This window comes from Acomys minous (genome assembly GCF_964271855.1).
Source record: "Acomys minous genome assembly, chromosome: 6".
Lineage (NCBI taxonomy): Eukaryota > Metazoa > Chordata > Mammalia > Rodentia > Muridae > Acomys > Acomys minous.
Window position 1 is genome coordinate 128,749,664 of NC_140487.1, and position 22,855 is coordinate 128,772,518.

Below are 22,855 nucleotides of genomic sequence, written 5' to 3' on the forward strand. Positions count from 1 at the left end.
CCTAACACTATGATCCTCAGAACATCATCGGGCAACGTGTAACTACTATTAAATCTGAGGTACATTATAAACCAAAGGAGAAACCCCTTTCCCCACGACAGATGATTTTTAACAGCAACAACACGCACATTAGAGCCAATCTAAATCCAACCCCCAAAAACTTTTAACAACAACTAGAGCACCCTGGTAGGGTAGGTAGGAGGGACTGAACCAGAGGCTGACAAGGAAGCCTGGACATGGGCAATATACCAGAATATTCTGGTAAGGTAGGTAGGAGGCCCTCAGAGCCAGGGGCTGACAAGGAGGCCTGGACGCAGGCAGGCTGTGTCTGGACTCCAGTGTCACACAAACCATTCTCTTGGTTCTCAGAAGAGCCAAGGCAAAGGCTCTTGGCCTGAGGGCTGTCAGGTAGCCAGGCAACAACTCCACCTCTCCTAAATGGAACTGTAGCCCCAAGACTGTGAGAACAACATCTAGGGACAGCCAACTGCATGCATATCTCATCTGACAGGACACAGGCCCCTCACTGTCCCATACCCATCCACACAGCTCCCAACCAAGGCTGGCTTTCCTGACTCCCAACCCAGGCACCCAGCCACTCCTGAGTAGAATGCATGTGCTCCATTAGCACCAGACCCAAGCTGGAAGGAGGCTGCTCCCTGTCGCCCACCAGGGAGACCCAGGGTATCACCCTGCCAGCCTGTGTGACCTCACTAACTGAATGAGCTGTGCAGAGGCAATCTACAAGGTCCACCTTGTTTTCACAGTTTAAAAGAGCTTTATAAATTGAGACAAACCCACTAGGGTCAGGCAAGCTGGGCGACACTTATTGCATAGAAGGATGTTAAAAAAAAAAAAAATCACAGTTTTGATAGTTCTGCAAAAAAAAACTTAGCAAATTTACAACAAAACTGTCAAGTAATTAAAGCAAGGCACTTCACACATGAACTTAAACTGCTAATTAAAATCCCCTCGCTTAATTGACTACATTTGCATATCATTCAACTTGGGAGTATAATTCTTTTAATGGTTTGGGCAACACCATTGTAACACCAGGAAGCAGGAGGCAGCAGGTGAAGCAGGAAAAAAAGACAGCCAACAGCATCAAACACCAGGTGGCAGTCCCAGCAGTACGACGAGGACAGGTCTCCGAACACCATGCCAGCCACAGGATCTGGGCATCGTCCACCAGGGCCTCACCAAACAAGCCAGGGTAGGTTCCCAGGCAAAACACAGGGCACCCACAGCAAGGTGCAGCAGGGCTCCCTTCAGCTACAGCCCAGCCCAGCCCAGGGACAGCACAAGTCAGGACCAGGGATCAAGTAAACCCTTAGCACCCACAGGTTCTTACAGTGTGGCCCTGCTGTCCCCCACCTGGCACCCTGGGTCCACCTCCTGCTAGAGTGAGGGATCCAAGTCAATAAACAAGCACATTAGCAGTCATCTCAAAATCCAAGCCAAGAACAGCCTTGACCACAGAGCAAGACCCTCCCCCCCCGCACCCCACCCAAAAGCAACCTCATAATCAAAGGCTCTCTTCTCTTCCAGAGAAAGGTACCCCAAAATGTTAACCTTCAGGTACAGGGATGAGGTGGAGAAGGGAGAGCACCCCCACCCCAACAGCCTACCCAGACCTGGAACACAGAAAAACGAGGTGCTGAAACCAAGCCTGGCTTGTGGCTGGCACGAGAGGTCCAGAACTGCCAACCCTGCAGGGAGGCAGGGTATACCAGCACATCCCAGATATAGGCCTAATGTCACCTGGCCATCTGCAGAACCACAAGGTGCCAGAGGGAGTGCAGGCCAGTGGCCAGGGCCTCTTCACTGTCATGCCGAGGGGCACAGGAGCCACAGGAGGAAAACAGAAGACAAACTGACCTATTTCTTCCCCTGCGCCTCCCCCCCTCCTGTGACCCATTCAGCCTGCACCAGCGTCTCTCTGGAGTGTACCTCGCTTTGGGTAAATAAAGAAACTGGAAGGGGAAGGGGAGGGGTCTGAGAAAGGTTTGCATTGTCTACCACAGCTTCTCAGAGGGACCCAGCTACGCCCACCCTCAGGCTACAACAGGAGACTCTCAAGCTGACCCTGGCCCAGCAGTTGGCACAGAGAAGTCGCTAGTGCCAGCACACATAGGGTCAGCAGTATTGCTGTGTAAGCAAATCTGTTTCCTTAAGTGCCCCAACTCCTGCAGGTCACACACCTTCTAGGACTGAGGGCACTCACGAAAAAGCCTCCAACTTCCTGGAGGCCTGGGTAACCTCACTTACAGGCACCGCAGCAGGGCAAGACGGACTTCAACCTCATCTCCAAAAACAGACACCAAGGTCCAGGGAGAGATGGCGGAGGCAGGATAAGCACTTGCTGCACAGGCATGAGAACTGAGTGCAGATCCCAGCACTCACGCTAGCGGCTCGCGCCTGTAACCCAGCCCGAGGCGGGAGACAAGCAGGTCACAGGCGTCCGAGGCCAGCTAGTCTAGCCAAAACAGCCACTTCCAGGTGCAGAGACGCAGCCTCAAAGTAAGGTGGGGAAGGACAGAGAAAGACAACCAACAGCAACCTGTTTCCCACAGACAGAGGCACATGACACATGTGCACACATACACTATGCACACAAAAAATAAAAATAAAGTGAAGACAGGCAGTAAGAAGCGAAGGGCCACATTCCATAGTCAAAACAAAAACTTTTCCATGTTACTCTCAGTGCTGGCAGCCACCGCCTCAAGCTGGCCTTCCCAGCAGCTGGACCAGCAGTGGCCAGAACAGGCTGAGGGGGCTGCAGAGGCAACAGCCATTTCTCACCCCAGTGACTTACAGACAACACTACACTTAGAAACAACCTGTCAGCTGACAATGTTTTTTCACACAGCAATGGAGTAAACTGACACCAAAGGAGACTCTCAGCAGACAGTGTTCAAGGACCACAGACCACAGGTAGCAACATCAGGGTGACACCACATGGCACCTACCAGTTAACACCAGTGCTGTAACCACAACTCCTCACTAAACTGGAAAGCCTGTTCTGGGGACCGTCAATACCCCACAAACACTGTCGCCTCACGCATGGTGATCTGGCCTTCCTTACACTTGTCACCTCATATACAAACCCAGGGCGAGACAGGAAGGGGAAGGGTCACATCAGAGCCCAATTATCGCCCTGGCCCTCAGGTCGGCTCCACCTGCCGCCCGCAAGTCTTCACAGCACGCCATCACCTCTACCAGGTCCTGGGATAAAGCTAGCTCCCAGCACCCACGCCAGGCCACTGCTTTTCCCTGAAAGAGCAAGCGGTGGGAGCTACAGGAAGCTGCTCCCAACAAGAGCTGTTTCTTCACAGTGACCAGCGGACGTTCCACAGGAAGCCACAGTCAGCTCGGAGAGGGCTGGGAAGAACATCAACGCTCACAGCGCCAGCCAAGGAAAACATTCCAGGGCTTTCCAAGTACGCCAACTGGAAGCAGGGCCCAGGTACCCCCATGTCAGATGCCCGAGAACAGCCTTCTTCAAAGCCCACGATTCGACAAGCACAGGACACCTAGGATGGCTGCAACCCTCTCCCCCTTCCCTCTGCAGCCGTGGCGACCTGGGCCCTGAGCCCTGCCAGCAGTGACTGCTTGCTTCCACTGAGTCATCCCTCCACTCCCACAGTCCAGAGACCCAGCTGCGATCAGCCAAAAACAAAACACGCCATCCCACCACAGAAGGCAGACGGCTCCCACAGTGCACCCAAGAGCGGGCGTGGCGCTACCTCAGCCCCTGTTACTGAAAGCCCAGCTTCTTTCAGTCATTAGAAGCCGAAAAAGCAAAATCAGAGACACACAAATGCCCAACACCAAGGCAGAGCCTGGGCGACTCCAGCTTCTGCCAAGATCCCTTTATCTGTTTCCACACAGACAGCTCAGTGACTCAAAAGAATGCACAGACAAGCACAGCCAAGTCCACTCACAGGACACTTGGTTCTGTCACTGTGTGACCAGATGCACACCCCTTGAGGGCCTGGCTTTACTACCATTTCCACTTCCACATTTTGGTCCCCGGTTTCAGCAAGTAAGAGGACGCTGGCAGCTGTGAGCACAGAACCCACGATCTGTAGGCAACAACACACAAGCCTGGAGACAGGACCTGCAGAGACGCAGCTGTGAGCAGTCCCTACTGCACACTGGCCCTGGTGACGCAGGACAGCCTCGCAAGTACCTCGACAGGTGGCAAGATCATCAGTACACGGTGCTTGATCTAGAAAAGGGACCAGACTCCAGTGGGTCACAAGAGGACGTGAGGGACACCCTTGCTCAGCATGGTAGGACCCACGAGGTGCCATCAATGGCTGCAGCGGATACTGACCGAAGCCTGCTCCTGACCACACAGGGCACAGGAGCAAAGCACCTCCCAGCCGATGATTCCAAGGCCCCATCTAAATAATGTGCAGCTCAAGAACCCACAGTTCCTCTCCCCTCCCTAGCAGTCAGGCAAAGGACCAGAGAGGTCCCCTCTGTCTGGCTCTCCTAGATTTCACAGAAGTAATCTAGCCTGTGTTTTGATTCAAAACAAAGAAACTTAAAAAACATTTCAGTTGAAACTTGCATAATTCTTCCAAAGGAGAGCCCCTCCCCCAGCTTTCGCAACCCTTAGAAAGAGACACAGCCCTGCCACCTCACCTCCTGCCCCACAGCAGGGGCAGGCAAGCCCCTCAACCGCAGCCTCCCTCCCAGGGCTGCAAAAAGGCAGCTCAGACCTGGCCCAGGGGGGCCCCCACCCTGCTTCAGGGCAGGGCTTGGTTCACACTTGGCCCAGACTTCCTCACCATCCACATCCTGTCTGCCCTTGGACACTTCAGACAGACATTACACACACCAGCTGCCGGAGGGTTGAGAAACAGAGTCAATGACCTGACTCCTGGAAGCTTCTAGATGACCCTGGGCCTCCAGTGGGCAGCCAGGGACAGAGGTGAGGACTACTCAATGACCCTGCTTCCTCCAGATGGTGAGGGACCCAAACGGCTCCCCAGAAGGTAGCACGCAGGATGGACAAACAGGCTGACAGGCTATGCTGAGAACTCAGCCCTCTCAGAGGTGAGTGTGCACTCACTGCCCACGCACACCTGGCTATAGTGTCCCAGAGCACACTCCCAAGCTACTGTCCCACTCTAGGAAGACTCTCTGGCCTTGGATGGGAAACAGCACCTGGGCAGCACCCTCCTTTTATTTCTAGACCAGGGCCTGACCTCAGGGCCCGGAACCCCACATTCTTGGCTCAAGCATGTGGAGGGGAAAAAAAATCAATAGTAACTCTAAGAAAGCCCAGCACAGGACATATCTCAAGCAACATTCTTCAAAAGGAAGCCAGCAGACAGAAGCAGCTGACCTTTTGAAGATTGCCCACACCTGCAGGTGACCAGGAGACAGGGTCAGAGCACATCAGCACTGTCCTCCCCTATGGCAATCTTCATGAAAGAAAAAAACACAGCTGGGCATAGCGGTACACAAATGTAATCCCACCACTCAGAAGGTGAGACCCTATCCCAAGGCAACCAAGAGCGATCACAGACCACTGAGAGGACTCCTGAACCCGGCACACCTCAGCTGTGCACCCTAAAGCCCGAGCCACGTCCCAAGGCATACCCAGGGCTCAGGGCTCCCTAAAGCTGACCCCCCCCTGGGTGCCCCAGTCATTCTTACTCATCAAGTGACTAGTGACAGAACAAAGCCCTGTGAACCTAGGCTCAACAGCACAGACGCTGTTACCTAGGATGACCCAACCTTCTTAGACCCACAGATGGGCCTTGCCTGGCCAGAAGGCAGGACAGAGATGCTGTATTACCTGTGGCCAGCCTGGGAAGGCAGCTGCTCTTGATCACAAATCCTCCTATGGGACAGTAGCCACATCCCACCAAGTACGCAGAGTGGCAGCTCAAAGTGCCACTGTCCACATTCATTTCTAAGCTGATACACTGAATCCAACAGCCCAAGAGGAAGAGAGAACTGTCCATCCCGGCTGTGAGGCGGAAGGGAAGGCTCAGAGACTCCCCATCCATCTGGGCTGCCCCCAGAAAAGTGCTTTTAAGACACGTTCAACAAAGCAGTAGTCCCAATTTACATGAGGAAATGAGGCACAGAAGGGTTAAGCAATTTGCTCAAACTCACACAACTAGTGAGGAAGCGGGTGGGAACTGAAACCAACTCCATGAGGTTCCACAGGAGAATTGGCTCCCTACAGATCTGCAGGGAAAGAAGCCATGGGGGTTCCTTGGAATGACTGATTCACTGAGGGTCCAGGCAGCCTGCGTTTTCTTCAATGCTTTACCAGCAGGAAGTGAACACTTCCTGTTTCCCCATGACATTAGGAGGCCATTGCAGAAGACCACCAGCCTTCACATGGTCACAGCAGTGCTAACAAGCCAAGGCTGTGAGTACAGCGGTCTGCACCAAGGTTTTCAGGCTCAAAGCTGCAACCCCCCCACACACACACTCAGCTGAGCACAGACTCACCACTCCACCTCACCCAGGCCAATCCTACCTGATCCAGGCAGACCCCACCTCAGCCAGGCTGTCGGAGAACAGAGCAGCCAAGTGTCAGCAGAGCATCAAGGGCTCTGCAGCTTCCCACCAGGGGCCCAAGAACCCACCTTCCTACAAAGCACTCAGCTCAAGCCTAGTTCAAGAGAGCCCAAAGGCCTGTCCACAGAGCACGCCCTGCAGCTCCAGTGCGTTCTTTGTTCCCTGTGGTCTGTCCTCCTCAGTAGATCAAAAATATTAATATAAGCTATGAAGGACGAGTAAGGGAACAGTAACACCCAGTGGACGGGAGCAGGCACCCAGGCCACTTCTCTTAGGACAAGCCACGTGTGGGCAGTTGTGTCCCCGCCTTCCTGGGTGCTACCTATGTTTCATGAACATAAGCACACGGTGGTCCTGTGGGGACTCAAAAGGACAGTCCAGCCCAAACCCCCAATTACAGACTTGTAGAGGCAAGGGAGTAAGCAACGCTAATGGCAGAGCCTGGGAGCACGCCACAAAGAGGGAAGCACTCAGGAGCTAGCTGAAGCCCAGCTGAAGCCACCACTGCCTGCGCGGAGCTGAAGACACAAGCACTTGAGACAGTTCTCTTCACTCCCTTAAATGAGGTGGGAGCACTACCTGGGCAGCCATCGACAGGGAAGAGCGGCTAAAAACCATGGCAGAACTGCCCAAGCACATTACCAACGGCTCAGCGCACTGCCCTACCTTCTAACCCCATGGTGGTGGCATGGGCATCCGATGGGCACCGGAGCCCAAAGCACCTCAAACCCAGAACCACAGGACTTGAGAGCAGTTAAAACAGAAGTCTACCCTACTCGGCAGCAGCTGGGACAAAGGGACCGTTCCAGGCCCCTAAGCCGAGACAGAAAACCACAAGCACACAGCACCCAGAGCAGACAGACACAAACACAGACACACCCAATTCAGACAAGATTCTTTCACTGCTTCCAAGATAAGAGGCGTGAGAGCTTCCCAGAGGCATAGCCTCACCAGTCCCACATGTCTACAGAGGTCCCAGCAAGTCCACCAGCCACCATACAACTTGACCACCTCAGGCCACAGTAGTTGACACCGGTACAGCCATCCCAGGCGCACAGGACCCACATCAGCCTGCCTGCAGGCAAGTCCATCTGAAAACTCCCTCCTGCAACCTCTGCCAGCGGTGTGCTGCCCTGCCTGGGGCAGCAGTGCACAGAACACACAGCAAATGCACACTCTGTGCAGCCCCCAAAGAATGAGGCGAGCATCCTTCTTCAAAGCCCCTCCCCCACGACTCTGACACTCTGCTGGAGGGGCGCCCAGAGAAAACCGGGCTGCAGCATCTATTCACAGATTTAGGAAAGAAAAAAAAAGTTTGATGCAATAGCTGAATTAATTAGGTCTCCCAAGAATAGCTGAGCCAATGCAGCATTCTGTGTGTGCAATTTAATAAGCCTGGATATTTAAAAGTTACAGATACTTAAGGATGCATATGCAAAGAAACTTCCTGTGGACTGCAGTGAATGGCTTAGGTACCCAGTGGCCCAGGAAATGCCCAAGCGAACCCCACAAAGCTTTCTCTGACTCACATACAGCACAGCCTGGGCTGACAGGCCTCCACACCACGCACAAGAGCAACAGAAGGAAGTGGGTGAGTCCAAAGAAACTGCAGACCATCAGCAACTCTGACAAGCAGGGCTCTGCTACCCCTGACCAGGCCAAGTGCCAAATCCCTGCCAAGACAGCTAGCTAGCTTCACGTTAGTTGTCTGTGCCTCCCATGGCTTTAAAGACAAAACAGGGGAGCCAGGACACATGCCCGGCTAATCAGGACCCCAGGAAGGCATCCTGGGCATCAGAGTGGCAAGGAAGGGGGCGAGCTTCATTCTCATTAGGGCACCTCTGCTAAGGACCCATGGAGCTCTGAGCCAGAACGGCACAGCCTAGGTCCAGGCCGTCTAGCCTCGCAGAGCCTGAGGTAGCCTTTTTCTCGGACCTTCAGGGCTCGGCCTGTGTGGTCAAGAATTATCTGTCTGCCCTGAGAGGGCTTTTCCATTCGCTCTACTCCAGGAGGGCAGCGCTCAGACCGCACGAAGGTGGCCTTACAGCCTTAGCCACAGAAAGACCGGCAAGACCCATCCATTTCCCGAAACCAAAACAACCCAAAGCCAGAAAAGGTCGAACCTACAAGGGCCAACCTTTAGAACCCAGAGCCCCAAGCTTGGGAAGACCCCCCCACCCCCACCCAGGGCACGGCTTGCCAACCCCTCCAGGACCTGGGGCCACTCACCCGGGGCACCCTCCGCTTGTACTTGTTGGCATAGTCGAACTTCTCCTTCACATCGTCCAGGCAGCGGCCAAGGCGGGCCTGCTCCTCCTTGCCCGTGTAGTCCTGGCTCAGCAGGATGTAGGCCCGCCAGTTGGCCGAGTCGAAGCCCCAGTGGCAGGTCCGGTTCTCCAGGGCCTTGTGCGAATGCACCACGAACTTGTGCGGCGGGTACATGAGGCGGCAGTCGAGGCACTGGATGCAGGCGGCGCTAGGACTGCTGTACAGCTCGGGCACCAGCAGCCCCTTACACTTGCCGAAGCACTCGTGGTACACGCGGACGCTGCGTTCGCTGAGCTCCAGGCCCAGCGCCAAGCTGGCCGCCAGCTCCTTCTTGCAAGGCGGCGGGTAGGCGCCGCCGTAGAGCAGCGCGTTGCACAGGCGCTCGGCGTCCGTCTTGGTGATGAGCCCGCACGAGGGCGCGGAGAAGGGCAGGATGCCCATGACTTTGAGGATCTCCAGCTGGTCGGCCGTGCAGCGCGAGCAGTAGATGTGCAGCTCGTCGCACACCGAGTTGATCTGCTGCAGTGAGAAGTCGCGCAGCACCGAGTTGAGGATCTGCGGCAGGCACAGACGCTTCTCGCCTCCCACCACGAAACAAGAGATGGTCTCCCCTTCCAGCACGGTCTCACAGCGCTCGGTGGAGCGGTCCGACGGCATGAAGAAGGGCCCGGGAAGTACCGGCGGCGGCGGCTGCATGGCAGGCAGGTGCAGCACGGGCGGCGGCTCCGCGGCAGTGGGCACCGGCGCCGGCACTGTGGCCGCACCCGCCTCCTTGGCGCTCTCCTTCTTGTAGGCCTCCTGCGCCCAGCGCGCCGAGAAGGCGGCCGGGCCGCCCAGCGAGCTCATGGAGCTCAGGTGGAACTGCTCCAGCGTCTTCTGCAGCCCCGGGTGCGGCTGGAAGCCGCCCCGGCCGGCCGCCGCAGCTTCCATGGTGCGATCGGGCTCCCCCGGACGCTCCCGCTCCCGTGCGCCCGGGCCCCCACGGCCTCCGCCGCCGCCCCGCGCACCCCGCCGCCGCCCGCGACCGCGGCCACGACCGCCCCCCGTCGCTGGCTCACGGCCGATCACGGCCCCGGCCTCGGCTTCGCCCGGGGGCGCGAAGGCGAAGGCGGGCGGGGCGAAGGGGTCCCGCCGCTGGAGCCCGCCGCCGCCCGGGCCCGGCGCCACATCCACGCGCCCCGCGCCGCGCCCGCCGCCGCCGCCCGGGCCCCCCGCGCGCCCCCCGCGCGCCCCCCGGGCTCTAGGCGCGGGGCATGCCCCGGCGCGCGCCGCCAACGCCAACGCCAACGCTCGCGGGCCCGGGGCTCGCGGGGGGCGCGCGGGCAGGTGCCGGCGCCGCGAGGCGCGAATCGCCGCGGCGGCCGAGGCCGAGGGGCCCGGGAGGAGCGGGGGCGCGGGCGCGGGGCCCGCCGGGCCGTCCTCGCGCGGCGCGCCGCCGCCGCCCCGCTCCTCCCACCGCGCGGCGCCCGCTCGGCTCGTCCCGGCGGTGCTGACCGGCCGCGTCGCGCCCGCCGCCGGCCCCTGGCGGCCTGCCCACCCGCGCGGCCGCCCGCCGGCTCCCGGGGCGGCGGAGGCGCCTCTGGCCCGCGGCCTCAGAGCGCCGCGGCGGCGCGGGGCTCGGCGCACTCGGCGCACATCTTTCCGGCGGCTCGCTCCGGCTCGGACTGAGCGCCGGGAGCTGAGCTCACGCCGCCGCGCGCCGCCCCGCCCCGTACCGCCCCGCCCCGCCCGCGCCGGCCCCGCCTCCCGCGTTGTTTGTTGCCGTGCGTCCGCCTCAGCCCGAGTGCGGGCCAGGAATGTGACCAGCTACGGGCTGGCTCTTCCAAGAACGCGCGCTCCCCCTCCCGGGCTCGGTGGCGCTCGGCTACGCCCGGACCGGACTCGGCCAAGCTCGTCTTCGTCCGCCCACTCCTCGCCACAGCTCGACTCCGCTCGGGTCCCCCGGGCAGGAGCTCGGCGCCGCTCGGCACTGCTCGGTCTGGCTCGGCCCCGTTCGACCATACTCGGTTCTTCTCGGCTCCGCCTCGTGAAACCCGCTGGAGGCGGCCGCAGCGGAGGCGCCTGGGGGGGCCCCCCCTTCCGGCCGAGGCGGCTTCCTGCGCGGCCGGGAAGTCTCCGGTCTTGCTGCCACCACTGTATTGGGGGCCCCCCGAAACCCACAAAGTCCCTGCCACAACCACAGGTCAGCTGAGTGGCGGTCCGCAGTAGACCTGCGCCACCGCCGCCATGCGTCCCGGAGTCCCCGTTCTGCAGAGACAATCCTCACACTTGCAGGATGCTGTGACCTCAACACCTAGTCCTGGTGCTCTGCGAGACCCGGACGCCACGAGACACCCCGGGGTGCACTCATAACAAGGACACCACAGGACAAACCCCAGGTGCCCTCAGCAACAAGGATGCCACAAGACATCGGGGTCCCCATACAACATCGTCTCAAAGCACCCTAGGGTCTCCTCACGACCTAAGACCCTGTTTCCATATGATAGCGGCCCAACAACACCCGTTCCAGGTCCCTCCCTACATAAGGACACCACAGAATACTGATGCTGAGAAAATAGCACACACACACACACACACACACACACACACACACACACACACAGAGTCCAGTTGCCTACAGAACCCATACTTCACGAAGGTCTGCACAAAGTACATCTGGGTTTCCATGTGCGCTGACTGAGGGTGCCCACCTAATGAGATAAAGAACTCCACACCGAGGCAGAGGCAGGCAGATCGCTGTGAGTTCGAAGCCAGCCTGATCTACAAAGAGCCCAGGACAGCCAAGGCTATACAGAGAAATCTGTCTCGAAAAACATAAATAAATAAATATTAAAAACTGCGAACTGGGGATGTCAAGATGCAGAGGAGGCACCACTGTGGAAAGTCCCTGTGTCACCAGTGGGCGACATCAAGCACTCACCCCCATGAACTGATACAGGGACCTGCAGCTTCTGTCTACTGACCCTGTTGTGTGAGGTGGGCACTTTGGGAGGACGAAATCCTGCATCCTGCTTTGAAGAAGCTGTGCCTGGCAGCTGTTGACCATTTGTGAGCCACCGCTTAGGAGTAGCTTGGATAGCAGATCTCCCGTGAGTCTCAAGACTGCAGCCTCCAGGACTAGGAACCTAGTACCCGTCTGTACCAGCTTACTGCCTGAGTAAGATGCCACTGCCTGCCGCGCCGTACGCTGCTGTGCAGTGGGATCACACAGGAAGGAGGTGTGGGTAAAGAGCCCTAGGAAGCAAGGAAGGTCTCAGGCTGGCATCTGTGGCTTCAAGGCTTCCCCTCCATTCAACCCACAGGGTGAGGGCAGCTGTGACAGAGCTAGCAGGGGCCCGTGCTCTCCCTGAACCCAGCGGAGGATTTCCACCTGCTAGCTCTCTTCCTTCAACCCCTCCCACAGCTGTTCTGGCCCGTTACACGGTCACGCTACGGGCCAGGCCGCCATGTGGATAAAGGGATCATCTAGACCCAGCACAGCCATGCTGAGTGAAGCGTTGGGGGCTCCGGACCGGCCAGGAGGACACCCCAGCATGCAGGCAGAGGCAGGGACCCGTCTGCACCGGGGTCCCCCTCCCTAACTGGCCTTGGCCACACTGGTGTGCTTGGACAGCTGGCCAAATACTTGTCCGTCTTCTACATGTACACTTGCCGCTCTCCCTCGACAAGTGTCAGCTAGGGCCTGGGACTAGTGGGAAGGAGACCACGTTCTGACCTGCGTGGCTTCCATTATCCTGTGAGAGACTTAACATGGAGAGGGAGACCTGCCCACATGGAAGCAAACTGGTGAGGGCTTGAGGAGCAGGGGTGGGGTTGGGCTGGTTCTAGACACACACAGAAGACTTTCTAGGGGATAGATTCCTGGGAGTAAGAAGCAAGCAGCTTGGAGACTGGCTGACAACTGCAGGGTCAGAGAGAGTCCCTGTGTGCTCCTCTTCTCAGGGGACTCAGCAGGGGTGCGCCGTGACAGCCAAGCCAACAGCCCCACAGACTCCTTCCCAGAACCGAGATCTTCAGGGCAGGGCAGAGCCCCTGGCCCTGAACCCACCACCCCTTGGGATGGGAAAAGATCTGTAGCACCCTGGCATAAACTGCTATTATAAATTGTTACCGTTTCCAAACCTTAAATGTGACCCGGGTATAGTGCCTCACATGTAACCCTAGCACTTGGGAGCTTGAGAGTTGAAAAACTGAGGTGGGCGTGGTGGCGCACACCTTTAATCCCAGCACTGGGAGGCAGAGGCAGGCGGATCGCTGTAAGTTCGAGGCCAGCCTGGTCTACAAAGCGAGTCCAGGACAGCCAAGGCTACGCAGAGAAACCCTGTCTCGAAAAACCAAAAAAAGAAAAAAGAAAAAAGAAGAAGAAAGAAAGAAAAACCACTAGTTAATTGAGATCCAGACTAGTGAAGGAGCTACAGAGTACGATTCTGTCCCAAAACAAACAAACAAAATCATTCAGTGAGAAAAAAAAAATTAGTAACATGAGTGAAAGACTTCTGTCTAGTTTAGGCTACACTAAAAACAGACACTTAGAAGACAGATTTCAGGGTTTCTTTAGAAGGCCCTTCCAGAAAGCACAGGTGGGATCCTAAAATGTAAGGGAAGAAAGAAAGGTGTGGGGCAAAGCTTTTAACCCATTGGCCACCAGCAGGAGGACCCTCACCTGCAAGGAACTTAGGCCCAGGGGCAGAGACCCAAGGTAGAGGGGCTTGCCCAGAGGTGCGCGTTATTCTCAATGGAATAAGGGGCTGCGGGAACGTGGCTCAGTTATGAGCTTGCTTCATAACGTAAGGACCTGAATTCCGGTCCATACTACCCATGTGAAAAGGTCCGCCACAGTACACACCTGCAGCCCCGACGCTGGGAAAGTAGAGACAGGAGGGGCCTGGGACTTGCTGGGAGCTGGCAGGTTAAGGCACTTGTCACCAAGCTTAACAATCGGAGTCGGCCCACTGGGGTCCTATGCAGTCGCCGGAGAGATCTGACTCCACACGTTATCACGTAGTCTGCCCTCCACTGTGGTGCACGTGCGGACTGATGGCACACACACACAAATAAATAAACAATTTTAAAGATGGTGAATGATTGGGGAAGCCACCTAACATTGACCTCTATCCTTCACACGTATGTGCACACATGTATGCGTGCTGACAAATGCGTGTGTATCCACTCGCGTTCATGTATTACCACACGTGTGCACATGCACACAAAACACAGAAAGGGAAAGCATGTGACATAAAAGCAGACATGGTGACGAGGGGGCAGGTAGGGGACTAATAGGAGGTAGGGAGAGTGGCAAGAGAGCAGTGGGGAACAGGGATGGATAAGAAGAAAAGAAAAATTACCTGCTGGGCAGTGGTGACGCACGCCTATAATCCCAGCACTGGGGAGGCAGAGGCAGCCGTATCGCTGTGAGTTTGAGGCCAGCCTGGTCTACACAGCAAGTCCAGGACAGTCAAGGTTACACAGAGAAACCCTGTCTTGGAAAAAAGAAAGAAAGAAAGAAAAAAGAAAACTACTTGCATATGAAAATGCCATAGTGAAACTCATTACTTTGTGTGCTAACTTAAAAATTATTAAAAGGCAGCCAGGCAGAGGTGGCACACACCTTTAATCCCAGCACTTGGGAGGCAGAGGCAAGAGGATCTCCGTGACTTTGAAGCCAGCCTGGACTACAGAGCAAGTTCCAGGACAGCCAGAGCTGTTATACAGAGAAACCCTGTCTGAAAAAACCAAAATTACATAAACAAATAAATAATAATAAAAAATTTAAGGGTATGTGTAGAAAGGAGGGAAGGGACTTGTGGTATTGGATTGGAGTCAGTGACGCTGTGTGACTTCCCGTCATATCTACACACACGTGTTTGCACAGACACGGGAACTGCTCCTGGCTTTGTCCACTGGGGGAGGGACTCTGAGCACGAGTGAGCCATGCAAGGCACAAATGTTGGCTTTCGCATCTCATTCTCCTGAAAAGACCCAGAGCCTGGGGAGGAACACTGAGAAACAGCTGAGTCTGGGACAAGCAAGAGGGAAGACCTCCAAGAAAGGCAGGAGCGGGGCCCACAGGAGAGCTTTGCAGAGCTCCCCTGGCCAGACCAGACGGTGTGTCGGTGACAGAACAGGACAGGTAGTGATCGCAAAGGTGAGAAAGCACAAGGTCACCGGGCGGTGGTGGGGCACGCCTTTAATCCCAGCACTGGGGAGGCAGAGGCAGGAGGGTCGCTGTGAGTTCGAGGCCAGCCTGGTCTACACAGCGAGTCCAGGACAGCCAAGGCTACACAGAGAGACCCTGTCTCGAAACCCCTTCCCCTCCCCCCCAAAAAGAAAAAAAAAAAGAAAGCGTGGAACTCACTGAAAGCACAGCCGGAAGACTGAAGGCCAATCAGCGGGAGTCTCGGGACAGATCCCGTCCATTGAGGAGAGGGGCTAAGGCTGGTGTGGGGCAGAGTTGAGGTCAAGCGGTCCATTCTGAAACAGTGGTGCGGAATGGGCTTCTGTCAAGAGCTAAGTCAGGGCTGTCCAGTCTGTGAGGACAATCAGCTCGACTGATAGAGGCTGGAAGGACCCAAGGAAACATGGAACCAAACAGGATGCATTTAATTGGCTCAAACCAGGTGGAGAGCTTGTTATAAGATACAAGAGGGATATCCTTGGATCTACCGAAAACTCAGGAAAGTTAAAAAAAAAAAAAAAAAAAAAAAAAGGAAATACTAACTTCCAGAAAAACAAAGAGAAAAATACAAGCATAAATTTGCTACTTGGCTCAGCAGTGAATAATATTTACATAGTTATAACGATGTAAATGACTTAACAAGGAATTAGCATAGTGGATGGAAAGCACTGAGTAAGAGCCCCGCCCCCAACTCGGTGTGGCCGTGTGCACTTTTAATCCCAGAACTCAGAAGGCAGAGGCAGGCAAGGCCTGGTCTACAAAGTGAGTCCCAGGACAGCCGGGCTACACAGAGAAACACTGTCTCAAAACAAAACAACGCTCACACGCACGCATGCACGCACGCACGCACGCACGCACACGGCATGAAGAACCTCATCCTCAGTTACATCTTCTCTTAGCTGCTAGACTCAGGACAGAAAGCGTCTCATGATTTACAAATACAAAGAGTGGTAAGACAAAAATATTAGAAAAGATTGAGGGAGACTGACTCAGGAAACGGCTTGGAAGGCATAGGAGCAAGCCTAGGAAGTACATCCTAGGCTTATAGTACATCCTGAAATTATCCCAACTTTGGGGGCTTTAAAAAAATATATAATAATTTAGTTTATTATTATTCATATATATTATGAATGCCACAGCTCACATGTGGAGGTCATAGTCAGGTCTCTCTTTGCACCATGTGAGTCTTAGGGACCAAACTCAGGTCACCAGGCTTGGGAGCAAGCCCTTTACCCTCTGAGCTGTCTCCTCAGACCTGGTGCTCTTTTTTTTTTTTTAAAGATTTATTTATTATCTAGACAGTATGCATCAGATCACATTATAGATGGTTGTAAGCCACCATGTGGTTGCTGGGAATTGAACTCAGGACCTATGGAGGAGCAGTCAGTGCTCTTAACCGCTGAGCCATCTCGTCAGACCTGGTGCTCTTACTTTTTGTTCCTTCTATGTATCTGCACCTCACCTGTAAACAGTAAATAAGCAGGGGCTAGAGATACAGTTCAGAGTGCTTGCCTGTCGTAATGAAGCCATGGGTTCAATCCACACCACCATCAAGAAATACAAATTAAAAAATTAGCTGAACGGAGGTGAATTCCTGTAATTGCAGTAGGCAGGAGGCAAAGGCAGGCAGATCTCTATGACTTCAAGGCCAGCAGGGCTACATAGTGAGACCCTCTCTTTAAAAAAAATAATGCTGGTATAATAATATATTATAATAATAATAATAATAATAATAATAATAATAATAATAATAATAATAATAATGTATACTATGTCTATATACAGGTATATATGCTGTGCCTTTGTAACCCAAGCACAGAAGATAGAGAGAGGGAGACAATCACAAGTTTGAGGCCAGCCAGAGCTACATGAGACTCTGTATCAAAAAGCCAAAATTTAAGCCAGGTGTGGTGGCGCATGCCTTTAATCCCTGCACTCGGGAGGCAGAAGCAGGCAGATCTCTGTGAGTTCAAGGCCAGCCTGGTCTACAAAGTGAGTACAGGACAGCCAAGGCTACACAGAGAAACCCTGTCTCAAAAAAAACAACCCCCCCAAAAAAAACCAAAGGGGGGAGGAAGGCAAAATTTAAAGATAAAAACACTAAATTAAGAGGAAATTTAAAAATATTTAAATAAAGAAGAACCTTAACCCTAAGCTAAAAATAAACAATGGCTCAGAGGGTGAAGGAGCTTGCTGCCAAGCCTGGTGACCGCACTCTGAGCCCTGAGACTCACATGGTGGGAAAAGAGCCAATTACCAGAAGCCGTCTGTCCTCGGACCTTTGTGTGCATGCTGCTGCACTTATGCACATGTGTGCGCACACACATAAAATAAATAAATGCAATTTTAAAACAAGCAAACTAGCTGGGCATGGTGGTGCATGCCTTTAATCCCAGCATTCGGGAGGCAGAGGCAGGTGGATCGCTGTGAGTTCGAGGTCTATAAAGCCTGGTCTACAAAGCAAAGGCTAACACAGAGAGACCCTGTCTCAAAAAAAAAAAAAAGAAAGAAAGAAAAGATGATTAGTGGTACATACAGCTCAGTAGCAGTGTTTCCCAGTGTATGCAAAGTTCTGGGATTGATCCCCAGAAGTGTGTGGGGCAGGAAGAAGTAATAAAATGGAAATAATAATTGTTAACAACTTTTAGATGTATTTAGTTTATTATCTTGTGTCTTGCCTGCATCTTTGTTTGTGTATTAGGTGCCTGCTGGGGTCAGAAGTGGGCATCACGTCGTGTGGGACAACTGTGAGCTGCCTTGTATGTGCTCGGAACAGAACCCAGGTCCTCCGCAGCAGTAACAAGTGCTCTTAGTTGCCTAGCTAACTCTCTAGCCTCTGTAAAATGTGTGTTTTTAAAAAAAGATTTATTATTATGTATACAGTGCTCTGGATGCATGTATACCTGCAGGCCAGAAGAGGGCGTCAGATCACATTATAGGTGGTTGTGAGCCACCATGTGGTTGCTGGGAATTGAACTCAGGGCCTCTGGAGGAGCAGTCAGTGCCCTTAACCTCTGAGACATCTCTCCAGCCCCCATAAAATGTTTTAAACTGAGATCAATCACTATGGATGCTCCCAGACATGGCACTTGGATTTCATGTCCTCCCGTGTGGTGCTAGAGATAAAACTTAAGGTGCTGGGTGTTGGGCTGGCATTCTAGTACTGAGGAAAAACCACAGACTGGTACTTAGAAATTTCACAGCCAGGACAGCCAAGGCTACACAGAGAAACCCTGTCTCAAAAAACAAACAAACAAACAAACAAAAACCCAAGAAAGTAGGTTTTACAGAGCAAAGGAACCCATAGGTATTTTAAATTTTCTTCTTTGTATACACCTGCATTTTCTAGTTTTCTAGAGAAGATGCACTTGGTTTTGTTGGTGTTCTTTGTTGGTTCTCTCCAGGCCGTTCTAGCCAGGAGAACTCCCCCACAGTGGGAATTTCGGTAAGGTCAGCCACATTGCCCACACAGGGTCACTCGTGGTCTTAGCCACATGCCTGCTTTCCCCGGGATGGTTCTGAGCGAGAGCGTGTTTGGGGTCATTTTGTGGGTCCCATATTCCCACAGGCTGATCTTCCTCCAACACACAGGAAGCGAGGACCAGAAGGCTTGTCCTAGGGGCGTACCTGTACGTTGTCTCCTATTTGTGATCTGTGGGAACTGGAGCCCAGCCTACTGCAGCAGAGGCTAACCCTACAGCGGCTGACCTCCTCAGTCAGCACTGGGCCCAGACCCTGCCCCCTGCCCCTGTTCAGCAGTACACCCTAGCAACCTCTGACCCTTGACATCCTGCAGGTGGAAAGAAGGAAAGAAAGAAAAGCAGGGGGGCACGCTCTTTTCTGTGTCAAACAAGAGTGCCTCTTAGCCCGCATCACTGCCAACCTACAGAGGGCAACCGTGGGGCTACCAGCCTCTGAGGCCCAGCTGAGAACAGTGGTCAATCTCAGGAGCCCAGTGACCCAGGACCTGGGCTGAGGAGGCAGGATGAGTTCTTGGACCCTTCTCTTAAGACCCCTAACCCCTTCTGTCCACTTGAGTTCTAAGTGTGAGGGCACAGCATCAGGCATGGGAGGGTGCCCACCGGGAGCAGCTTGGGGCCTGGAGCTGATGCTGTGACCAAAGCTTACGAACAGCCAGCAGGGCATTCCAGCAAGGGCTGAACTGGAAGAGCTGTAAACAGCCTGGACACCCTGCCCTACAGTCCCACCAAAGTCTCCTAGACTCTGTCCCCTGAAGCAGGCTGTGCTGCCTTGGAACGCGCACCTAGCTGGCAACAGCCTGCCCCAGGCTCCAGACACACTGCGCTGATCACAGCACGGCCGCCTCCTGCCCCCGGCTGGCAGCGCTCTGCCAGGCCTGAGCCCTCAGGCTAAAGCTGTGGTCCCGGGTAGCTGAAGGGTTCGTGGGTAAAACATGAGGGCAGAAGGCTCAGGGGCTGCAGGACAGAGGGGGCAGGGTTGTCCTGTGGGTTCCCTTTGCTGTAGCTTTGCCTGACACGTGATCAACAATGTCACTGTCATTGTCATGTAAAGGTTTAGTCTGCTTTTCAAGAGTTAAGGTCAGTTTTCTTTTTTTCTTTCTTTTCTCCCCCGCCCCCCCCCCCCCCAGAGCTGAGGCCCGAACCCAGGGCCTTGGGCTTGCTAAGCAAGCACTCTACCACTGAGCTAAATCCCCAGCCCCTAAGGTCAGACCTCAGTGCCTCTTCCAGGGCCCAAAGCTGCAGTGCTGTCAGAAATAAGCACAGAACGTTGAGTGCCACGAGATCAGAAGGCCTGGCGGCAGGTTTATTTCACCTTGAGGCTCAAAGGGTAGTGTCAGTGTCCATACGGCACACGAGCATTTGAGGACAACGGCAGGTGAGGGGCTGGGAGGTCAAGGCGAGCTGTGCTTGTAGGCCTCCTCCTGCAGTATTACCAAGAGAGCACAGGGCCAGGTCAGACCCCAGGGGCCTTGAGGAGCCCCTACTGCAGGCCCCTACCCATGAACCATGCCTGATGTACCTCCCAGAAAACAGGCATGGCCCTAAGATCTTCCGTGAGTTGGCCCTCAAGGCCAGCCCAGGCCCTCAGGAGAGCCCCGGCCCTTTCCGTTTCTCCGTGCTTTTCCCCTTAGGGGGTCAGGCCCGTGCTGAGCACTTCAGGCAGCCCCAGTCCTTTTCTGCTTTCCTCCTTCAGGCCTGTAAAGCAGGGCCTAAGACCCTCTCAAGACTTGGTCTCTTGCCGGAGTGGTGGTGGCGCACGCCTTTAATCCCAGCACTTGGGAGGCAGAGACAGGCGGATTGCTGTGAGTTTGAGGCCAGCCTGGTCTACAAAGCGAGTCTGGGACAGCCAAGGCTACACAGAGAAACCCTGTCTCGAAAAACCAGAAAAGAAAGAAAGAAAGAAAAGAGCTCTGCTACCTGCTATCTCCACCCTCCAGAGCTTCTCGGAGGGCGGGGGGCAGGGGGTGGGGGGTCCTGGGTGGTGTAGGAGGAGCCTGTTCTCTGAATCATGGTTCTTCTGGCACCAGGCTGGTGGGGGCAGCAGGGAGGACTCGGGTTGTGACGGCCTGGTGATCCACAGTCAAGGCTACCTGACACACCCTGCACCCTAGGCCAGCCAGAACACCAGCACCTCACGCCGGTCAGCCTCTGGGGCCCCCTTCCTATCCTCATCAGGACTCGGCTTGCATCCCTGCTGCCCTCGCACCCCTGGGCTGGCGCGGCACCCACTTCCCTGTGCAGGCCCCAGGCCCCTCTCTCCTGGAAGCAGGGCCTCCTCGTAAATCTGAGCCGCACTTGGTTCCTGAGCAGGCCCCCTCCCGCCAGCCCGCCCTCGTGCCGTCATTTCTGGCAGGCCCTAGCAGTGAGTTCACTCATTACATAAGGCATTCGAGCTATTTCTTGGGGGAACGGCTCCCTCTTCATGGGGCTCCATTTACCCTCCTCGCCTCCCTCCTCAACCACCAACTGCCAAGCCAAGGGAGGCCTGGGCATGAAAGGACAGACCCTGTTCAGGGAAGGGGCTGAGCCACCTCCTGCCCCTGCCTGAGTCGCCCCACCACTGCCCCCACCCCCCAACTCCCCACCCCTCGCCCCTGTTTCCCCCCACACCAGAAAACAATGACATCTGCATGAGCCCAGATGCCCAGGACATGGCACCTCAGGGAGCTCAGGGCAGAGATGCTGAAGAGGGAGGAGAGGGAGGGAGGAGGAGGGGAGAGGGAAGTAGGGGTGAAAGAGGGAGGGGAAACGGAAGGAAGCAGCACTCCAGGCTTCCAGGGCAGCCGACTTTGTCTCTGCCGCTCCTGCCCGGCCCTTGATCCATCTCAGGGCACCTAAGTCTGAGTCCTGGGGCCTCAAGCTCGGCGTTGTCTGGTCAGCACTAGACGTAGGTTCCTCTGGGACTCTGGCAAGTGACTTGCTGGGGGAGGAGCCCTCAGGTGCTAAGTCTGCATGCTGATTCCTGTGGCCCAGCAGGGAACCCTCCCAGGCCTCAGTACCTAGGGGAGAAAGGCCCCGGCCCCTCAACCCCCCCGCCCCCCCGCTGCTCCATTTCTGTGGCTCAGGTCTTGAGGAGACCTGTAAGGCTATACAGCCAACTTCCCCCTCCCCCCAAAACACCCACCGAGAGTGGAGGGCTACAGCTGCAGAGACATGCACACAGTGTGCACAACACTAGATATTTCTGAAGCCTGGGCTCTATCCCAGCCAGTTCCAGAGAGAAACCCTGGCTAATGCGAGGAGGGGGGGGGGTTTCCTCATAGAAGCCGCCTCTCCTTGCTGCAACAGGACAGGAAAGGTGCACCTGGGCTCAAGCCAAAACAGCCTTGTCTGTGCCACCCCGCCCCACGCCCCGCAGAGTTGGCCTGACGCCAGAGTTCAGCCTGAGCAGCAGGAAGCTGAGCTCCTCCAGCAGGCTGGCCACTTCCCCTTTCTGAGGAAGGGACACCCCGACCAAGCAGCTTTCTATGTCCCAGCAAGGGCCATATGCCTGCAGATGTCCCCAGCTGGGAGCCTGTCTCATACCGTACCCTGAGTGGGGGTGGGGGGACAATCTCCTGATGGGTCACAAGTGTGGTGGGTGGCAGTGGCTTGGAGGCACCGTGGCCCTCTCATTAGTCTCCAGGATGGAGTCTCCGACCCGGCGAGCAACAAGGCAACAAGAACATGTACTCCTTTCTCTTCTCAGACTCTGATTCTTGGAACTTACACCCTCTCGGGTTTGCTATTTTTACCCACCCTGAGCCTTCCGGTCTCCATGGCGACGCTTCCAAACAGCAGATTCCAGGCGGCAATGACGTCACCTTTCCCTTTCCTGCCGCCCAGGCCTCTCAGCGCTTGCTGCCTGGGGCCCAGGGGCTGCAAGGCTTCCCTGAGCCCCATTCTGTGCCCCCTCAGAGCAGCCTGAAGCCAAGACTCCAAGGTCTGTGGGCCACAGCTGGACCTCTCTACTTCCTGCTGGCCCAGTAGTTGGGGCCCTGGGGGAGAGCGTCCACCCTTCTCCATGCCCCTTGGAGTGGTTCTGCCAGAGCCCCTTGGCAGAGGGCACCAGCCCAGGGGAGGTGACCCAGAAGCAGCCGCCCTCCCACTCTGGGCTCTCTGCCACGCCGGCTGCCCTGTTCCACTGAGCTGCCGCAGGCCCTAGTGGCTGGAGAGGAAGGGGCTGGCCGGCGCCAGCCTACAGTCTGTCTGGCCTGGGAAGCCCCCTGTGGCCCCTGCATCAGAAGCTAGTTCCCAAGAGAGGCAGCTACCTCAGCAGGGGGCTGAGGAGCCCACAGACTTGTGGGAAACAGCCTACTAGCTGGCCTGCCAGGAGCTTGCAGGAGTGCCCATGTGCACTTAACCCCCTCAAGTGAGGCTGGAAACAAGTCACCCTGCA

At 55.5% G+C, this 22,855-nt stretch overlaps 1 protein-coding gene and 1 long non-coding RNA gene across 3 annotated transcripts in view; one reads left to right on the forward strand and one right to left on the reverse strand.

Moving 5' to 3' along the window:
* SKI (SKI proto-oncogene) overlaps window positions 1-9,750 on the reverse strand; it is a gene marked incomplete at its 5' end in the record, with an annotated part of 64,076 nt that extends 54,326 nt beyond the window's left edge. For both annotated transcript variants that reach the window (XM_084786537.1, XM_084786536.1), the window contains one exon: window positions 8,782-9,750. In XM_084786537.1, the coding sequence (XP_084642663.1) occupies window positions 8,782-9,750 (969 nt within the window). The remainder of the gene's footprint in view (window positions 1-8,781) is intronic.
* A 12,399-nt stretch (window positions 9,751-22,149) lies between these two features.
* LOC311599726 overlaps window positions 22,150-22,855 on the forward strand; it is a 10,832-nt gene continuing 10,126 nt past the window's right edge. Inside the window, exon 1 of the long non-coding RNA XR_014779982.1 lies at window positions 22,150-22,855. This exon is cut by the window's right edge and continues 380 nt beyond it. This is a non-coding gene — a long non-coding RNA (uncharacterized lncRNA).